This window comes from Tamandua tetradactyla, chromosome 15 (genome assembly GCF_023851605.1).
Source record: "Tamandua tetradactyla isolate mTamTet1 chromosome 15, mTamTet1.pri, whole genome shotgun sequence".
NCBI classification, from domain to species: Eukaryota; Metazoa; Chordata; class Mammalia; order Pilosa; family Myrmecophagidae; genus Tamandua; species Tamandua tetradactyla.
The window spans coordinates 46,033,398-46,051,530 of NC_135341.1; the positions used below are offsets into that span (position 1 = coordinate 46,033,398).

Here is an 18,133-nt window from a genome sequence, read left to right on the forward strand (position 1 = left end):
ACTGTTTACAGTTAGGTCTGTGATCAACTTTGAATTATGTTCCATATAGGGTATGAGGTTTGTGTTTAGGTTCATGCTTTTGCACATGGGCATCCATTGGTTCGAGCACCACTTGTTGAAAAGACTGTCCTTCCTCTGTTAAATTGTTCCATTCTTGTATGTATTTATCCCTTCACCAGTAACACGTGCCCATGGTTACTGTAGCTATGTTGTAATTCTTAAAATTAGGTAGTTTGAGTATTCTGTTTTATTCTTCTTTTTCAAAATTGTTTTAAATATTTTAATTCTTTCACTTTTCCATACAAATTTTAGAATCAATTTGTCTATCTCTACAAAAAATGCTGCTGGGATTTTGATAAGAATTGCATTAAACTTATATTTGGGAAGAATTAATATCCCCACAATATTGAAGATTAACACAGTATATCTTTCCATTTATTTAGTGTAATTTTTCTCCCTTTCATCAGTGTTTTGTAGCTGTTAGCATGCAGATCCAGTACATATTTTGTTAGGTTTGTTGTAACTTGCTTTATGACCCAGTGTATTATCTATTTTGGTAAACTAGAATATGTTATCTACAGCTTTTAGGTGCGCTGTTCTATATATGCTAATTAGGTCAAGTTTGTTAGTTCTTGCAGAGATTGGAGAAAGTCCTACCATGATTGTGGATTTTTCTAATTCTTACTCTGGTTATGTCATTTTTTGCCTTATATAGTGTGAGGTTATTACATGTATACAAACTTAGAATTGATTTATCTTCCTGTTAAATTGATATTTGTATGAATATAGAATGTTCCCCTTTATCTCTGGTTATGATGATTGTCTTAAAGTCTATTTTGTTTAATATAACTACACCAACTTTCACTGGTTATCATTTAGGTACTATATCTTTTTTTTCAGTCTTCAACTTTCATCTGTTCTATGCCCTTCTGTTTAAGGTTTATTTCTTGTAAGCAGCATGTAGTTAAGTTGTGTCTGTTTTTTTTTATAAACGGTTTGAAGATCTTAGTCTTTTCCTGGCAGTATTTGGTAAAATTACACATAATATGATTATTGATGTATGTAGGTTTAAATTTACCAGATTACATTTTACTTTATTCATTCTGCCTGTTTTATTTCCTTTTATTCCTTTCTTCTTGCCTTTTTTTGGATGACTAAGTAGTTCTAAGTCTTCCATCTTCCCCTTTGAGTAGCTTGTTAGCTGTACTTTCTATGCTTTTAGCAAATGCCTTAAAAGCTTTCCATTATGGCACTTGTGACAACTGAAATTAAAAATTAAATAAAATTTAAAATCCATTTCTTCACTTGTACTAGCCACATTTCATGCTCAGTAGACTCTGGTGGCTAATGGCTAATATATTGGACAGCACAGATATAAAACATTTCCATCATCACAGAAAGTTATTTTAGATAAAACATTTCCATCATCACAGAAAGTTATTTTAGATAGCAGTGGTCCTAGAAGTAATATTTTTAGCTAATTAAAGTTTAATAAAAATAAATACTTAATAGCACTTTCCAGAAAATGCTAGGACTTTGGAATACTTGAACTCCATGTAACCTGTCTTGCCTTCTCTGCTATTGTTGTCATGTCTTTTAATTAAATATTATATATATATACACTATATATGCAATTATTATCATATTTTAATTATGATATAGCCATTATTATTTTATAAAATTTGTTGTTTAGATTTATTCACACATTACTTTTTCCATTGCTCTTTACTCATTTCTTAGTCTACGTTTCCTTCTGATTTAATTCTCCTTCTAACTAAACTAAAGGACATCCTTTTTTATTTTCATCAGCTCGGGTTTGCTGAGGATAAATTCTCTCAGAAAGTGTTTAACTGAAAATATATTTAGCCTAATTTTTGAAGGATATTTTCACTGGATTTAGCATTCTATATTGGCAGTTACTTTCAGCTCTTTGATAATATTGATTTGTCTTCTGACTTCCATTTTTCTATTGAAAATTCAGCTGGAAATCATAATTGTTGCTTCTTTGAACATATAAAGTATTCTGCACCCACCAGCCCCTATTGCTTTGAAAATGAAATATTGTTTGTCTTTGGTTTTCACCAGTTTTATCATCTTGTATCTAGACCTCATTTTCTTTGAGTTTATCAAAGAAATAAATTGGGTATTCTAGTGCTTCATGATTTTTAGGCTTTATGTAGTTTTTAGTTTTGGAAGTCTTAGCCATTATCTCTTAAAATATTGCTGCTGCCTCAGTTTCTCCCTCTTTTAGAACACTAGGTGAATTAATAATGGGCCACTTCACTTTGTCCCACATATCTCTGATACTCTTTTTTTATAGCGTTCATCCTTTTATTTCTCTGTGCTTCACACTGGTCATTTTCTTGTGTAGCCTACCTTCCAGTTATTAAGGCTTTTTATTACTGTATCATTTCAGGTAGTATATCTTGCAGTTCTGAAATTATCCACTTTAAAATAATTTTCAGCTTTATTCCAAAATTCTTTGTTTGCCCTTTTAGTCTTTGAATATATTTACCATATTTATGTAAAGCTTGTGTCTGATAATGCCGTTATCTGGAATTTCCATGGACGATTTCCATTGTCCCTTTTCTTTGTTTTTTGTTTGTTTGTTTTTACCAATTCTTTTTGTATGATATTTTGCAGATAATGTGTGTGAATAATTTTAGAGGTTTTGATGCTCTTGATAATATTATTGTCCTCCCAAAAGGACTTAATTTAGCTTTTGGCCACCAGCTAAACCAGAGGTGTTCACAGTCCAAATCGTTTCAATTCAGCTTATAATTTAAATTCTTAAAACTGGACTTGAGTACCCAGTGAGAGTTGGTCTATTTCTGATTCACTCTTACTCCTATTTATGACTCTTCAGGGTTCCTACTAAAAACTTTCATGTTGATTGGAACCTCCCCTTTTTAGCAGAGTCTGAACTCCATCTTTCGTCTCCCCAGCCCTAAGAGTCTGTAAAAGCTTAAGTTTTTCAGCCTTTCAGTCACTTCTTTCAAACCAGTCATCTTTTCACATGGAAAAGTGGTTCTCGATACCAACCACGTGTCTCTGACTTCACTGTATGCCCTGGATCTTGGCCTCGCATCTTAGTGAAAGAATTGTTTGAAACAATTTCATCTCTTTTTCCCAGAAATGGTCTTCCATGATGCAAAATAATTTTTTAATGGCCATGTAACGGAACAAATTCCCACGGTGCTTATTCTGTTAGACTTTCCATCTTTCTTAGCTTAATATTTCTATTTAGTAGTGGCAGTCATAGTAGCAGGAATAAAGAGTAGTATTTATGTAGGTTCTTAAAAAGAGGTCAAATTGTTTACAGACAACATTTTGTTGATTCTCACCGTGTATTACTCCAGAAGTAAAGTAGGTTGTAATTCTTAGGAACTTCACTGTATGAATGGAGATTCTCCTAGTTATTACATGTACAATGATCCTCTTTATCATGGATTGCCCTTACCCTTTTATAGCTGTCTGGAAGACTATATTTGCAAAGACCCTTTTAAATACTTAGCATTGCCAAATCAATTATGCTTTCACAGACTGGCTATTGTGCAGACACCTGGGTGATAATGTCCGCAGGTCTTCTGTTTACCACCTGTTCAGGTTTCATCCTAACAGAACAACAGTGCTGGGTGGGGTTCTGTAAACATGCCGTGGGAGAACTGAGTAAAATGTTTTCTTCATTTTTTTTTACTCCTTACACTTCTTCCAATGGGGGTTGTCTCCTTACAGAGTAAAAATCCCTGTTCAAGCAGACTTTATGGGTAGAAGCTAAATTATCTGTCAAGATCCCATGGCCTCTAGAAGATGTCCCAGAAGTCACCCAAGGTAAGAAGAAAGAGCTAGGGAATCCCTAGTAGCTGAGAGGAACCTTCTAAACCTGCCTCCCAAACGCAAGCTTTTCTATCTTGATGAAGCTGGCTTCACTTGGGCTACAAATACTTGTTTTGTGCTGTCCTCTAGAGCTATTGAGATAGAGAGACTAGTACCCCCCTTTACAGGGACTTAGTCTAGGGAAGAGCCTGGACAGACAGTCCATAAACACTTATTGCCCAGTGCAGTAATTGCTCAAATACACGAATACACAAGATTCAACAGAAACAAAGCAACGGGACCTAAACATGCCTGAGGGCATCAGAGAAGTCTTCACCCAAGAGGTGCTGCCAGCTGTAATAATGTAGGAGTTTGCCAGGAAGGCAAGATAGGTTGGATAGTCAAGACAGAAGGGACGGTATGTGCAATATTATGGAAGCTTGAAGAGTACATGTCCATATGTATCATGACCATGTGATTATAATGGTACATATCAATCATATCATTTGTGGTACATTTCCAAGTGCCATAGCTACATTATTACTTCCAGTTTTTCATTGTATGAAGTAACACTATGATAAACCTCTGTAACAGCCTTTTCTTTCTTTGAGAATAGTTCCTTACAATTAATAATAGGAATGAAATTACTCAGTAAATGAATATTTTTGTGACGCTTAATTGTTCTGTTACATTCCAAAAGGATTTTATTTTTGAATGTATTAATCACTGTTACCCTTTCTACTTATTACCAGCAATGGGTATAGTCATTCTTTAAATTGTTGAAAATGTAAGAGCTTCTGCTTTCTCTTGCTTCTCTGCTGTCTCAGGGTTTGAGGGCAAAAGCTGGGTCTTATTCATCTGTATGTTCCTGTACCTGAACCATTGTTTGTCACTCAGTGACTGTTCAATAAATGTTTGCATGAATGGCTGAAAAATGTCCTTCCTTATTACATTTGAGATGCTGCTTTATCATCTCTTATACTCTTACATTTAATAAAATCAGTCAGCTTTTGAGATTTCTGTTTTATTCCATTGCTCTATATTTCTGTTTTTACATCCTTACTCTATAAATTCATTTTCCTTTATCATATACTCTAATACCCGTGATAATTTTTTACTACTTATTGCTCTTTTTAAAATATTCTTTTTTTCTTAATACAAATTGTATAATTTTTGCTTAGTTTAATTTAAACTGTATTATATCATAATCTTTTGGGGGGGGTGCATGGTCCGGAAATAGAACCTGGGTCTCCCACATGGAAGGTGAACCTTCTACCACTGAACTGCCTGTGCACCCCATAATATAATATTTTGAGACAAATCTAATTTGTGGCTTGACTAAAAGAGGGCAGTTTTTTATAGTATTTGATTTTCCAATATCAGGGCATTTCACCCAATTTAGTTTGTCTTTTAGTCATCTCAACAAAGTTTTGAAATTCTCTTTAAATAAATAGCTCTTGATAACTAATTATGTTTATTTTAATTCATCTTGTGATTGAGATCATTTTGTATTTTATTTTTCAAATTACATTGGTAAAATTGACTCTTTATTCTTTTTTGTGGTTTTCAATTTGACATGTATACAGTAGTGTAATCACCGCCATGATCAGAATACAAACAATTCATCACCCCAAATAACTACCTCCTGCTATCCCTTTATGGGCACTCCCTCTTCTTACTTGTAACCCTTCACAATCACCGATCCTGTCCTCCATCATTCATCTTTTTTGAGAATTTCATATAAATGCAATCATACAGTATATAACCTTTAAGATGCCTTCTTCCACTAAGCATAATGCCATTGAGATTGATCCCTGTTGTGTATCAATAGTTTGTTCCTTTTTACTGCTGAGTAGTATTCCATTGCACGAATATACCATGGTCTGTTTATTTATCACTGGTGGAAGGACATTTGAGTTGTCTCCAGTTTGCGACAATTATGACTAGGGCTGCTATGAACATTTGGATACAGGTTTTTGCATGAACTTAAATTTTCTTTTCTGTAGAGTAAATACCCAGGAATGGGATTGCTTGGTCATACGGTAGGTGCATGTTTAACTTTATAATAACCTACCAGACTATTTTCTATAGTGATTGTACCATTTTGAATTCACATCAGTAATGTATGCCTTACTGCATAATAGGTATATAGTGGTATCTCATTATAGTTTTAATTTGCACTTCCCTAATAACTAATGTTTAGTGCCTTTCAATGTCCTCATTTTCCATTTTTATATCCTCTTTAGTAAAGTGTTCAAATCCTTTGTCCATTTTTTAATTGGGTTGTTTGTTTTCTGCCTGCTGAGTTTTGAGAGTTCTTTATATAGTCTGAATATAAGTCCTTTGTCAGATATGTGATTTACAAATATTTTCTGCCAGACTGTAACCCGTCTTCTCATTGTCTAAAGAGTATCTTTCACAGAACAAATGTTTTTAATTTTGATGAGATCCAATGTATCAGTTTTGTTCTTTTCTGGGTCATATATGTGATGTCGTATCTTAGACCTCCTTGCCTGATCCCAGGTCACAAAGATTTTCAATTTTTTTTTTAAGTTCTATGGTTTTATATTTACACCAAAGAACATTTTAAGTTAATTTTAATATAAGGTATACCGTGTAGGTCAATGTTTGTTTGTTTTTGCCTGAGTAGGAAGATTGTTCTAATCCCATTTGTTGAAAAGACTGTTCTTTCTATATTGAATTATTTTTGCACTTTTGTCAAAAAAATCAGTTGGTTGTACTTGTGTGAGTCTATTTCTGAAATGTCTTTTCCATTAATTTATATGTCTAACCCTTGCCAAAACCATACTGTATTGATTATTGTTACTTTATTTATTTATTTATTTTGCATAGGCAGGCTCTGGGAATCCACCCGGGTCTCTGGCATGGCAGGTGAGACTTCTGCCATGGAGCCACCATCACACCACCCACTGTCTTGATTTCTGTAGGTTATAATAAGACTTAAGCTGGAGGGAATCATTCCTCCAACCTTCTTTTCTTTTCAAAAGTGTTTTACCTATTCTGTTCGTTGTGCCCTTCCATAACAATTCCAGAGGTGTGTTAACATCTACAAAATATCCTGCTAGGACTTTTATAGGAATTGCATTAAATCTGTAAATCACTTTGTGGAACATTGAGGTGAACAAACACACTGTCTGTCTAACTGTCTAAGTGTAGTTTTCAGCATACAGAATCTATAGATGTTTTGTTAGATTTATGCCTAATATTTCATTTGGGAGGAACTTTTGTAAATGTTATTGTGTTTACAATTGTCTTAATATATTAGATTTCCAGTTGTTCATCACTAGTCTTTAGAAATACAACTGAGTTTTTGTTCTATGGCCCTTCTCAGCTCACTTATTAGTTCTAGGAGGTCTTTTTTTTGGTAGATTTCTTGGGATTTTTGTACATACACAGATTGTCTGTAAATAGGAACACTTTTATTTATTTATTTCCAATCTCTATGTCTTTTATTTATTTCCCTTGCCTTGCGGCACTGGCTAAGGCTTCCTATACTGTATTGAGTAGGAATGATGAGAGCAACCAACTTGCTCTGTTTTAGATCTTAGGGGAAATCTTTAAGTTTATCACCATTAAAAATAATTTTAAAGCCAATTCCGCGGGTGAACTCATTGCCCTCCCTGGTAGATGGGACGTGACTCCCAGCCTGGCCCTGGCATTGTGGGATTGAGAAAGGCTCTTGAGCAAAAGGGGGAAGAGAAATGAAACAAAATTTCAGTGGCTGAGAGATTTCAAAGAGAGTCAAGAGGTCATTCTGGAGGTTATTCTTATGTAGAATGTAGATAACCCTTTTCAGTTTTTTGGTGTATTGGAGCAGCTAGAAGGAAATACCTGAAACTGTTGAACTGTATTCCAGTAACCTTGATTCTTGAAGATGATTGTATAACTATATGGCTTTATGCTGAGATCATGAAATTGTGAAAACCCTGTGACTGACACTCCTTTATCCAGTGTATGGACAGATGAGTAAGAAAAAAAAGACAAAAAATAAATAAATAATGGGGGTGGAGTGGGGAGTACAGGATTTTTTGGGTGCTCTTTTTTACTTTTATTTTTACTCTTATTTTTACTTTTTTGGAGTAATGAAAATGTTAAAAATTGATTATGATGAGATGATGAAAGCACAGCTGTATGATGCTACCGCAAACCATTGATTGCACACTTTGGATGATTGTATAGTATGTGAATATATAATTTATATCAATAAAATTGTAAAAAAATCTTGGCTTTAGATTTGTTGTCACTGTGGTTTATTGAGTTGAAGAATTTTACTTATATTCTTTGCTGTGACTTTTTAAAAATCTCTGTCTTTTATTTGAAGATTGAGATCATGATTTGTATTTAAGTCACGCTATGTTGGGATTTAGATGACCTTTTACCATTGGACTCCTATTCATTAGCTCTATAATTATTTTCCCCTTTCCTGACTTCTTTTAAGCTATTTGAATATTTTTGGTAGTACATTTTACTTTATCTGTTGTGTTTATTACCATGTCTCTTTGTGTGTGTGTGTGTGTGTGTGTGTGTGTGTGTATTTTAGTGATTTCTCTCAAAATTATAAAATATATAACTTCTCACAGCATATTTATATCAGTATTTTAATACTTCAGTTGGAATATAGAGACTTTTCCACATTATAAGTTCCTTTTCCATCCAACTTTATGTTCCAGTTGTCTTATATATTACATCTACAAACATTGAAAACTCCATCAAACAATATTACTGTTTTGCTTTCCTACTCTTAAACATATCTTAAAGAATTTTATTCATCCAGATAGTTACCATTTCTGTTGCTCTTCCTTCATTCCTGATGTTCCAACTTTCCTTCTGGCTTCATTCCCTTTCTATCTGAAGAACTTCCTTTAGCAATTGCTTTTAGAACAAGTTTGCATCTCTTAGTTTTCCTTCATCTGAGAATGTTATTATTTCACCTTCATTTCTGAATATTGTTGCTGGATATAGAATTCTGATCCAACATTCTTTTCATTTAGCATTTATAAATGTTGTGCCACTCTCTTCCGGTCTCAGTGGTTTCTGATGAGAAATCTGTAGTCATTCAAATTATTATTTTCCTATAGGAAAAATTGTTTTTCTCTGGCTGCTTTTAAGATTTCCTCTTCGTCTTCAGCAAGTTTGATTACATTTAGGTATGAATTTCTTTGGGTTTACCTTATTTGATTACATTTAGGTATGAATTTCTTTGGGTTTACCTTATTTGAGATTTGCTCAGCTTCTTGAATTTGTAACCTTATTTCATTTATCGTATGTGGGATAGTTTTAGCCACGATTGTTTTGAATACTTTTTCATCCATTCATCCTCTGTCATCTCCTTCTAGGACTCCAGTGACACAGACATTTTGTTATTGTCCCACAAGTACCTGAGTCACTGTTTGTTTTGTTTTTCAATCTTATTTCTGTTGTTCAGATTTGATAATTATTACTGATCCATCTTCAAGTTCCCCGACTCTTCTGTCATCTCCATTCAAGTAAGATAATTTTGTTTATTGTATTTTCAATTCTAAAATTTTTATTTGGTTCCTCTTTAAACCATCTACCTTTTTACAAATACATTCTTTTTTTTCTTTTTTCTTTTGTATGCTATATGATGGGGTCACATTTCATTATTTTCCACATGAATATCCCTTTATTGCAGCACTGTTTGTTGAATTTTTGTTTGTTTGTTTGTTTGGGGGGAAGTGCGTGGACAGATACTTCAATTTTAATGTTTGTTTTAAGAGTGATAACAATTGCTCGTTTTTGCATTTTTATAATAGCCCTTTAAAGTCTTTGTCAGGTAACTCCCACATCATTGTCTTCTGTTGATTGCCTTTTTTCTGTTGATTGCCTTTTCTCATGATAGTTGAGATTTTTATGGTTCTTTGTATGCTGAGCAATTTTAGATTTTTATCATAGACTTCTAAATATTACATTGTGAAACTTTGGTTCTTATTTAAATCCTACAGAAAATGTTGACAGTTTTGTATTAGGAAGCAGTTGAGGACGTTAGCTACAGGTTGCAGGTTGGAACTAGAGTTTCAACATCAATTCAGTTTCACAGCCTTTGCAGTACTGTCTGGATCTCTCTCATGTGAGCATCATCTAAGAGTCAGTCTGGAACCAGGGCAGAGATTTATCTGTTACTTCAATTCTTCACGTCTTTGGTACACCAATTTGGATCACATCCACATATGCACAGGTTGGGGTTAAGCCTGGGTGTGCATAAAAATTTGAATGGGGTTGCTTTCCTGAGCTATTCCCTAGCCACTGTCTCCCCAGTACTTTCTGGTTTCCTGGATTTCCCCTTTTTCTGTCCTCTGGCCAAGACTGCTCACTTCTGCAGTTGTGCTAGACCCAGGCCAAACACTGAGAGAACATAGAAGGATAAGAGAGTTTTGGCTGCCTGTGTCTCTTGCTGCCACATTGACATCAGTCCCATCAGGGCCACTGTGGAATTGCCTGGGATCAGGGATACAAAAGACCAAAGAAAAGGAGGAGAAAAAATCCTGGGGGATTTCCTGTAGTCTCTCTGAATTTTAAGGAGTTCCTTTTCCCATTTCTTGAGCCAGGCTTCTACTAGACCTCTCTACTCCACACTCCCAGAACTCACCTCTGGGTTTTAGCTTTTGTGGAGTTTAGCCTGGGCCATATCTTAAGGGAAAAAAGTAGTGAACTCGCTGCTGGTTTGGTGGTGCTTTGAATTTGGTGTCCTTCCCCAGACCAGCTGTTTCTGTTAACTTTTCAGTGTTCTCAAAGAGCTGTGCTATGTATGCATTCTGTCCAGGTCTTATTCTTACATTTAGAGGCAGAGAAAAGGTAACATGTGTTTACTCTGCTTTATGCAGAAATGAAACCTCTCAATGAGCTCATTTTAAATAGCTAGTTAATTAATCCTTATAAACAGGATTTGATGTTGTTAATAAGAGTTAAGTAGCCAAATTTCATGGTTTTCAATCCTTTCAGCTTTGTTTATACCAATACTTGCCAGCTGCACATAATGCTATTTTGGTCTCCTTTGAACACACAGTTCACACTGTACTTTCCTATTCGCACCTTCTAACCAATCTTGTGGGTGAATGTACTCTGGTCATTTCTTTGCAACTTGGGTAATTTCCTTTGGAGTACAGCTTCAGCTCACAATCCCACAGCAGGGCAGGGGTGGGGGCCGTGAGGCTGGATGTAGGCTCAGCTATATGAGTTACAGTTCTGAGAAAATTCATGTGGGAATCCTCCTTGAAGACCCCTAATTTGGAGTTTACCCTCAGGGTGAGTGTGTGCTTACTTAAGAAGTAATTGAACCAGAACTGACACTTTCAAACACAGTCTTTTGAACTCATCAAGTTGGGTCTAATTTCAGAACAAATTTACCTGCCACTCTTTTAAAATGCAAATCTTTGCAGAAATCATACCTGAAGCAATTGAGCTGGCAGCTGCTCCCTGGCACCTAGAGGTGGAATAGGAGCGCCGTGGAGGTGCAAATTCATTCATATGTCCGCAGAGTCCAACTTAGGGTTTAGTTACCCCTGTGGCCTTCCTATCATCATGAGTAATTGGTTAAGAAATGTTCAGCCTCTTATTAAAAACTAAGGAGATGATAATCCAGCCTTGGTCGCTATGATGAAATGAAAGGACACAGAACACTTGGGCAGTGGGGTCAGCTGAGGCCAGCCTGGTTCCAGCTTCATGGAGGGGATAGGATCAGCTGCATGCAAACTCTTGCAGTGGCCCCTTAATCCCACTAAGCCTCGGTTACCTCAGCTATGAAATATCTTTCTTACTTACCTTGCAAAGTCAGACTGTTGAGAATAAATGAGAAAACATTAAGAAACTGAAGAGCATTCTGCAATGTAAAGTGCTGTATAGATATTTATTTTTAACTGTTTAAATAATCAAAGATAAAATTAGACATGAATGGTGCCTTAAGAGTAGCAAGTCTACTGCTAGAATTAAAGCTTCATCCTTCAATCTTGCAGGATGTTGATTTGTGGACTTGTTTTCTGGAGGAGATGAATTATGAGCTCTCTGGGAGCATTTTGGCCAGAACTGCCTGGGCTGGGTCAACACCCAACTGAGTCCCTTCCAGCCCTGAGAGTTTGTCATTCTGTAAATAGGAGCTGGAAAGTCAGGGATGCCCATGTGTTTTCCTCCATCTCTCCAGGACTGTGCTGATTAGCAAAGGCAGACTTCCTGGGGCACCTGAGAAAAGGGTGTGTGTGCCCTTTGGATGTTAGTGCCCCTTCTCCCTGGCTCCCCAGATCCCCAGGCCCAGAGTCTCAGTCCTTCTGTCCATGCATGTATTAGTTCTGTTTATCTAGGGAAGCAGAATGGACAGGGTATATATATATATATATAATGTAAATATTATGAGATTTTTTAATAGAAATTGGCTTACATGACTATTGAGGATGGACGGTCCAAATTCCCTAGGGTGGGCTGCACACTGGGCATTCTGATGAAGGTTTTCATTGAATCCCCCAGGAGAAGCTGGCTGGCTGAAGTGGAGATGGAAATTCTTCCTTCTCCTCGAGTTCCGCTGATACTTAGCTTCTTGCTTCCTGTGGCTTGTATGTCTGAATTTCATTCTGTTTATAAAGGACTCCACTAATAGACCCATCCTGATTGAGGTGGGCCACCCCTTAATTGAGGTAACCTCATCAAAAAGGTTCTTCTTACAATGGGTTCACACCCACCAGGAAGGGTTAAATTTAAGAACAGTCTTCTGGGCTACATACAGCTTCACACCACCACAACATGTAAGGATTATGTTGGGCTGAGAGCCCCAAGGACATAGATTTCCAGTTACTAACCTGGCCCTCAGAGTTCCTTTGACTGGAGAGTGTGGGGTTCTAGGATTTTAACACCCCTTAAGGACCCACAGGAGGCCCCTCCACCTTAAACTGGCATATCTCCAGACCCAATGAACTCCCTTGTGCCCATCCCCAAGGTCATCGCTGTGCAGCCTCTATCCCTGTGGCCAGCAGTGCCCTGCAGGGTGGGCACAAGGGGTTGCAGACCTGCTCAGGGCACTGCCCCACTGCTACAGCTGCTGCAGTACCACATGGCCTGAGACTCAGAATGCCCTTCCAAGGAACAGGCCAACTGAATGCTTCCTTCTCCCCCCCTTGCAGATCACCTCCAATGAGAAACACCTGGAAAGCCTCAAGACCGCAGGTAGCCTCCTGCAGGCCCTGGAGAAGCTGGCCCCAGCTGGAGAGTAAGTTGGGCCCAGAAGGGCAGTGCACAGTACAGCTGGGATCAGCAAACACTCTCACCCATTCCTCTCTCCACTCCTTTCACCCCAACCCCCCACACCAGGGGCCACACCTTTCAGCCTGTCACTGCCCACTGAGATCCCTTCCAACTTGGGCCCCTCCTCTCCTTGGTGGAAGAATCACCAGGAATAGGGACAACATGAGAAGATCTTGGCCCTGTTGAAGGAGGCAATATTCCCACCTACAGGGCACATGGGAAGGAGGTGGATGATGGGCAGGTGGGAGCAGATATCAGCAGGGCAGGGAGATATGATAGGCCCCATGAGAAAAACTGCCCAGCCTGCCATGCCCCCACTAGACCCTGGGCCAGAGGCACCATGGTCCCCATCAGGTGGGAATGGGGTCAGAACTGACAGTTCAGCCCTTTCTACAGCACCAGGCTGCCCTCCTCGACCAGGGGGGAAATTGCAACATACAGAGCAGAATATTTGATACCCAGAAGCTGTCAGTATAGGTTTAGGTCAGCCTCCAGCCCTCAGCTGTACAATCACGGCATCTCAAACACCCTAAAGTGAGGTCCATAGACCAAGGAGCATCCCTTCCCCAGGAGCATGTTACACTCTGTGGTGGCAGGAATGGGCCTGGCAGCCCCACAGTCAGTGGGGATGCTTGTTGGAGCGCAAGAGCCTCTGGCCAAGGGAGGAATGGACATGCCACAGAGACAGGGCAGATTCACCCCACAGGACATGCCTCCTGTCCTGGAACTGGAGAGGAAGCAGCAGACAGTGGGAGTACAGCTTGCAAGTTCCTTAAACTCTTATCTGAAAAGCTAATGCCAAGTGACCAAAGAAAAATTGCCTGGGAATCAAGAAGAGGTTACCCAGGCCCTCCTCCTGGCACCATGTGCACAGGATAGTGCTGGAGCTGTACCAGCCCATGCTGAACCCAGCCACCCCTGCCTCCCTCAGGCCATGCCCCAGAGCTGCGGGAGGTGGTCACAGTTCCCCAAGCCCCACTTGCTCCCTGTCTGTCCTGGGAGAAGGACCCACCTCCTAAGGGGGTGCCTGATCTTTCACTGCATGCACAAGACATGAAACAGTGAAGGGAATTTCCTGGTAGTTTCTGTTTGATTTTAATTAAGAAAAACACACAGCTGGGCTGTTGCTGAGAAGGTGAGTCTGTGGAGAAGGCTCGACTTCACCAGCCTTTTGTGCATTTACTTCTGGGTTGCAGGGCAAGGGGCATCATCTGCTGGCCTATCCTGGCCTCTTTCCTTTTTAGCCTAAACTGAAGAAGTAGGTTCTTATTGGTGGTTTTCTGTGAGCTGAGGGAGGAGGGCCCCTCCTCACCCACTGGGCCACTCATTGTGTCAGGCATGGACACGATGCTAGGCTGCTCTGTGGGGAGCCCGGAGTCCAGGGCCCCCTGGCCTATGCATACAGCCGTGGTAAAGCCGCCCTGAGCAGATTTGTGTTGAGGCAGGCCTGGGGAGAGCCATTAGAGGAGCAAAGTTTAAGAGACAGCTCCTGAAAGCCCCTCCTCTCCAAGCTCCTGCCTCTGTGGGACTCCTCATCATGCTGAGGCATCAGTCTGCCATTAGACCACATCCCCATGAAGGACCAGTTTGGGAGAGCCAGACCCAAATTTGGACCAAATGTTACAAAAGCAAATCTCAGGGCCCATGAGGCTGGTGGCCACTCCTGCACCCAAATCAAGCACTGCACAGCTAAAATGTCTGCAGCAGGCACATCTTGTACTGGGTGGGGGGTTGCTGCTGTTGACATTGTGAAGTTGTTGCTTTGGGGCTTTGTGGAGAGGCACAACCAGAAAGGGCAAATGGGTGGCAGTGTTCTCTGTTCTGTACGGCTCTGCAGAGGTTGAGCTGCTGTCCTTCCAGAAGCTGGGCCCCTGGGGCTCCTCTGGCAGGTGGGGTGGGCAGCACAGTGCCCGAACTCAGCGGGGAGCAGGTGAGTTGAGAGGCATTCCCCAGTCCCTCGGCCCTTTGATGAGCAGAGCAGGAATACGTGGCACCGTCTCTGGCCATAGCCCCGTGCCACTGCAACCCACATCTTTAGTCTTTCCCCCTTTATTTGGCAACAGCTCTATTTCTGTGCCATCAGGAGCATGCCATGGACTAATTTTATACTTCAAGGGCCACCGCCATGTGCGCGTCATTCTTCCTTTGCTAACAGTTGTTAAGGCACAGGTTTAAATGTGCTTTACGCAGTGTGCTCCGGGAACAAAGTTTCCGTTTTAAGCTCCTAATTGCACATCCACACCTATGAGAAAACTCAGAGCTCCTGGCTGATTGGCTAAGGAAGTGGCAATCTGGAGCAGGAAAGGCCAGTGTTCAGACGGGGGCCTGCCCAAGCGGGTCTGGAATCTTTGTCATTTGACACAAGTCTGCTGCTGTGGTCTGACCCACCCTTTCAGCTCAGCACTAGTGCTCCTTGCCAAGGTGGTTCAGACATCAAATGGTGAGCTGGGCCAGGATCTCAGGCTTCATCCATAGGACTGTGGGCTGAGCAGTTCCTACTTCTCCTTCTCAAGGTCACCACGCACAGGGGAAGCTCTAGGAAGCACCCTGGCCATCAATGCTCAGGTACAGAAGAAGCCAGCCCCTTTATGAGAGCAAGCACTCTTTCCGGAGATGTCTAACAAGGGCTTTGGTTTTTTGGTTTTTCTTGCAGTTCATCTGCTGATAGTGCCGTGGCTTCCTTGGCCCTGGAAATCCTCCAAGCTGTTGAACATTAGGCAAGAAGGCAGGTAGCACCAGCCCACTTTGCTGCACTGAAGCCTCACTGCACAGAGGAGCCAGCTCTGAAACATCTGCCCCGCATCACCACCCAGTGCTGTTTTCTGGACTTAATAAATTGTCATGTGAGCCCAGAACCTTCTGGCTAAAGTGTTCTCACTAATGCTAGACCCTAGAAAACTGACTCTGAATGTACTTCCTGGGTTCCTGTGGGATGCATCTGGGAACCGCAGGTTGGCCAGCTGTTCTCAGGAATGTTCTTTCCCTCCCTGTGTGGGCTGGGTAGGCCTCCTCTAAAGCATGTGCCACCTGTGCTAATAAGGAGTTGGATGAGAAGCTAAGCATTCCTCAGCCAGCCGGCTCTGTAAGCGTCTCTCTTCCCTGGGGAGGGTCTAAACAGCAAGACCAGGCATGACTGAGCTGCCAGCTGCAGCGCCAGAGCAAGCCTTGGAAGCTAGTTTTAGCCTCTCATCTCCCTCCCACTTTACCTGTCTGGCTTTTTTCCCTTTCAGGGACAAACTGATTCCAACAGTCCTCAAGAGAACTGCATGAGACTCCACTGCCAGGCACGGGTAGTTAAGTTTGCCTGAAGAAACACAAAATGCTCAAGGAAGGCTTGCTTCCTTGAAGGCTTGCCCATCTAGATGGGATGGTGGCATTGAGGTAGAATCATTCCTCCCTTAAGCCTAAAACCTTTCCAGCTTCTTGCTCATGTTCCCTCAAACACATATCCTCAGTACCTCCTATGACGGAGTCAAAACTATGAAATTATTTGTTGGGCACTGTGGAAGGATGTGGGGGCTGTTGTACTGAGAAGGGCTACTCTTGGCTGTGGACTAAAAGGCAGGGGTGGGTCCTGGCAGCCCAAGCCAGTTGAGCAAGTTGAGGCCATTCTTTGGCTTTCCTGGGGCCCCAGTTTCCCCCTCTGTAAAATGAAAAGGCCAGACTAAATCAGTGGCAGTTCACCCCCTCCCAGCTCCAATGCTGTGTGAGAAAGAGGATTCACCCCCTAACAAATGCTGCTCCAACTCAGATGAAATCTGTCCCATGCAGTGCAGGTCGAGTCAGTGAGGACGAGACCCTGGGGAAGGGGACAGGCAGAAGTGGCAGGAATGTGGGCGCATAGGTGGCCCTGTCTGCTGCATCTTGGAAAGATGGTCACATCTCGTCAACAGCCCCACTCTGCTGCAGTGATCTGGGTGTTTTGCAGCAGCTTCCATCTGGTTTTAGGATGAAAATAACAGCTCTGTTCCTAACCGCATCAAAGACCTATATGTCGATCACCTTATTTAATCCCTACCATACCCTAGGCAGGCTTTCATAGCTTCATTTCATAGATGAGAAAACTGAGGGTCAGACCCTCCTCTTGCCAAGGCTCCACAACTCTGTTGAAATGGGTTCTCTGACTTCAAAGCCCTTGTGTATCCCCCAATGAGGAGTTCAGAGTTTGAGGTGTGAATTATGGTATAAGAAGGTTGCCCCACCCAGGAACAGGCTGTGTTATGTTATTTGACCTCTCATAGCCTACTTGCTGTTGGGTCCTGCCAGGCTGTGCACTCATATGGGCCTGGCCTGGCCACGTTGGCCTGTGCTTTTGGGGTGGGGCAGCCAGAAGCCCAGAGATTTCATCTCTGGTGGTTTGCTGGCTGAGTCTAAGGAATAGGCACAGGTCTTCCTGTTATCCTAGGAAGACTGCCTTCTCCTTTCATTCACTTCCTGGGGGAGCTACCCTGAGGTTCTGGGCCTGGAGTCCTCCCAGAAGGTATTTCAGAACAATGGAAGATTATTCTTCCTTCTTTTTCCTTTTCAGTTGAGCAGGGAGGAATCTTTGCTGTTTGAGATAAACCAGGAACCACTGTTGAGTGGACCGCTCCCGGCTCTGAACCACTCCTAGCCCTGAGCCCCACAAGTGTTGTCTGTTTAAGGAAAGGCATATATGGGGTAGGCAAGAGGTAAGGAGATGGGGGTCCCAAGCTAGGGGGGTTAGGGCACTGAACCCTGGCACCTGCTTCACATGCCAAGCCTCATACCCTGATATGGGACCACATCCTCTTGAAGGGGATCCTTTTTTGTAATCCTCACAAAGGTGCCGTATGGAAAGCAGGAGCCCTGGTCCTGATGAGCTCAGAGGTGGGGGATGCCAGCAGGCTGGCTGGACAGGGAAGGCTAAGGGCAGTAACCCTTCCTGGCCCTTCACATGTCCCTTACCCTCATCTTTGGCTTCCCAGGCCAGCCCTGCTTCTGAGGAGACGAGCTGGTCCCTGGCTCCCCATTAGAGCCTAAGATTCAGGCATTACAAGAGGAGTCTCAAGCCAGACTCCTGCCAGCCCTC

General features: G+C 41.1%; 1 protein-coding gene across 7 annotated transcripts in view; it reads left to right on the forward strand.

Annotated features, from left to right (window-relative positions):
• Positions 1-16,030, forward strand: part of ULK4 (unc-51 like kinase 4) — a 749,242-nt gene extending 733,212 nt beyond the window's left edge. For 4 of the 7 annotated variants that reach the window (XM_077129706.1, XM_077129707.1, XM_077129709.1 and 1 more), the window contains 2 exons: positions 12,963-13,048; positions 15,737-16,029. In XM_077129706.1, the coding sequence (XP_076985821.1) occupies positions 12,963-13,048; positions 15,737-15,800 (150 nt within the window). In that variant the 3' untranslated portion in view covers positions 15,801-16,029. Of the gene's footprint in view, positions 1-12,962; positions 13,049-15,736 lie in introns of all 7 variants that reach the window. The other 3 variants (XM_077129714.1, XM_077129713.1, XM_077129711.1) reach the window with 2 other exon arrangements.
• The last annotated feature ends 2,103 nt before the right edge of the window (positions 16,031-18,133 follow it).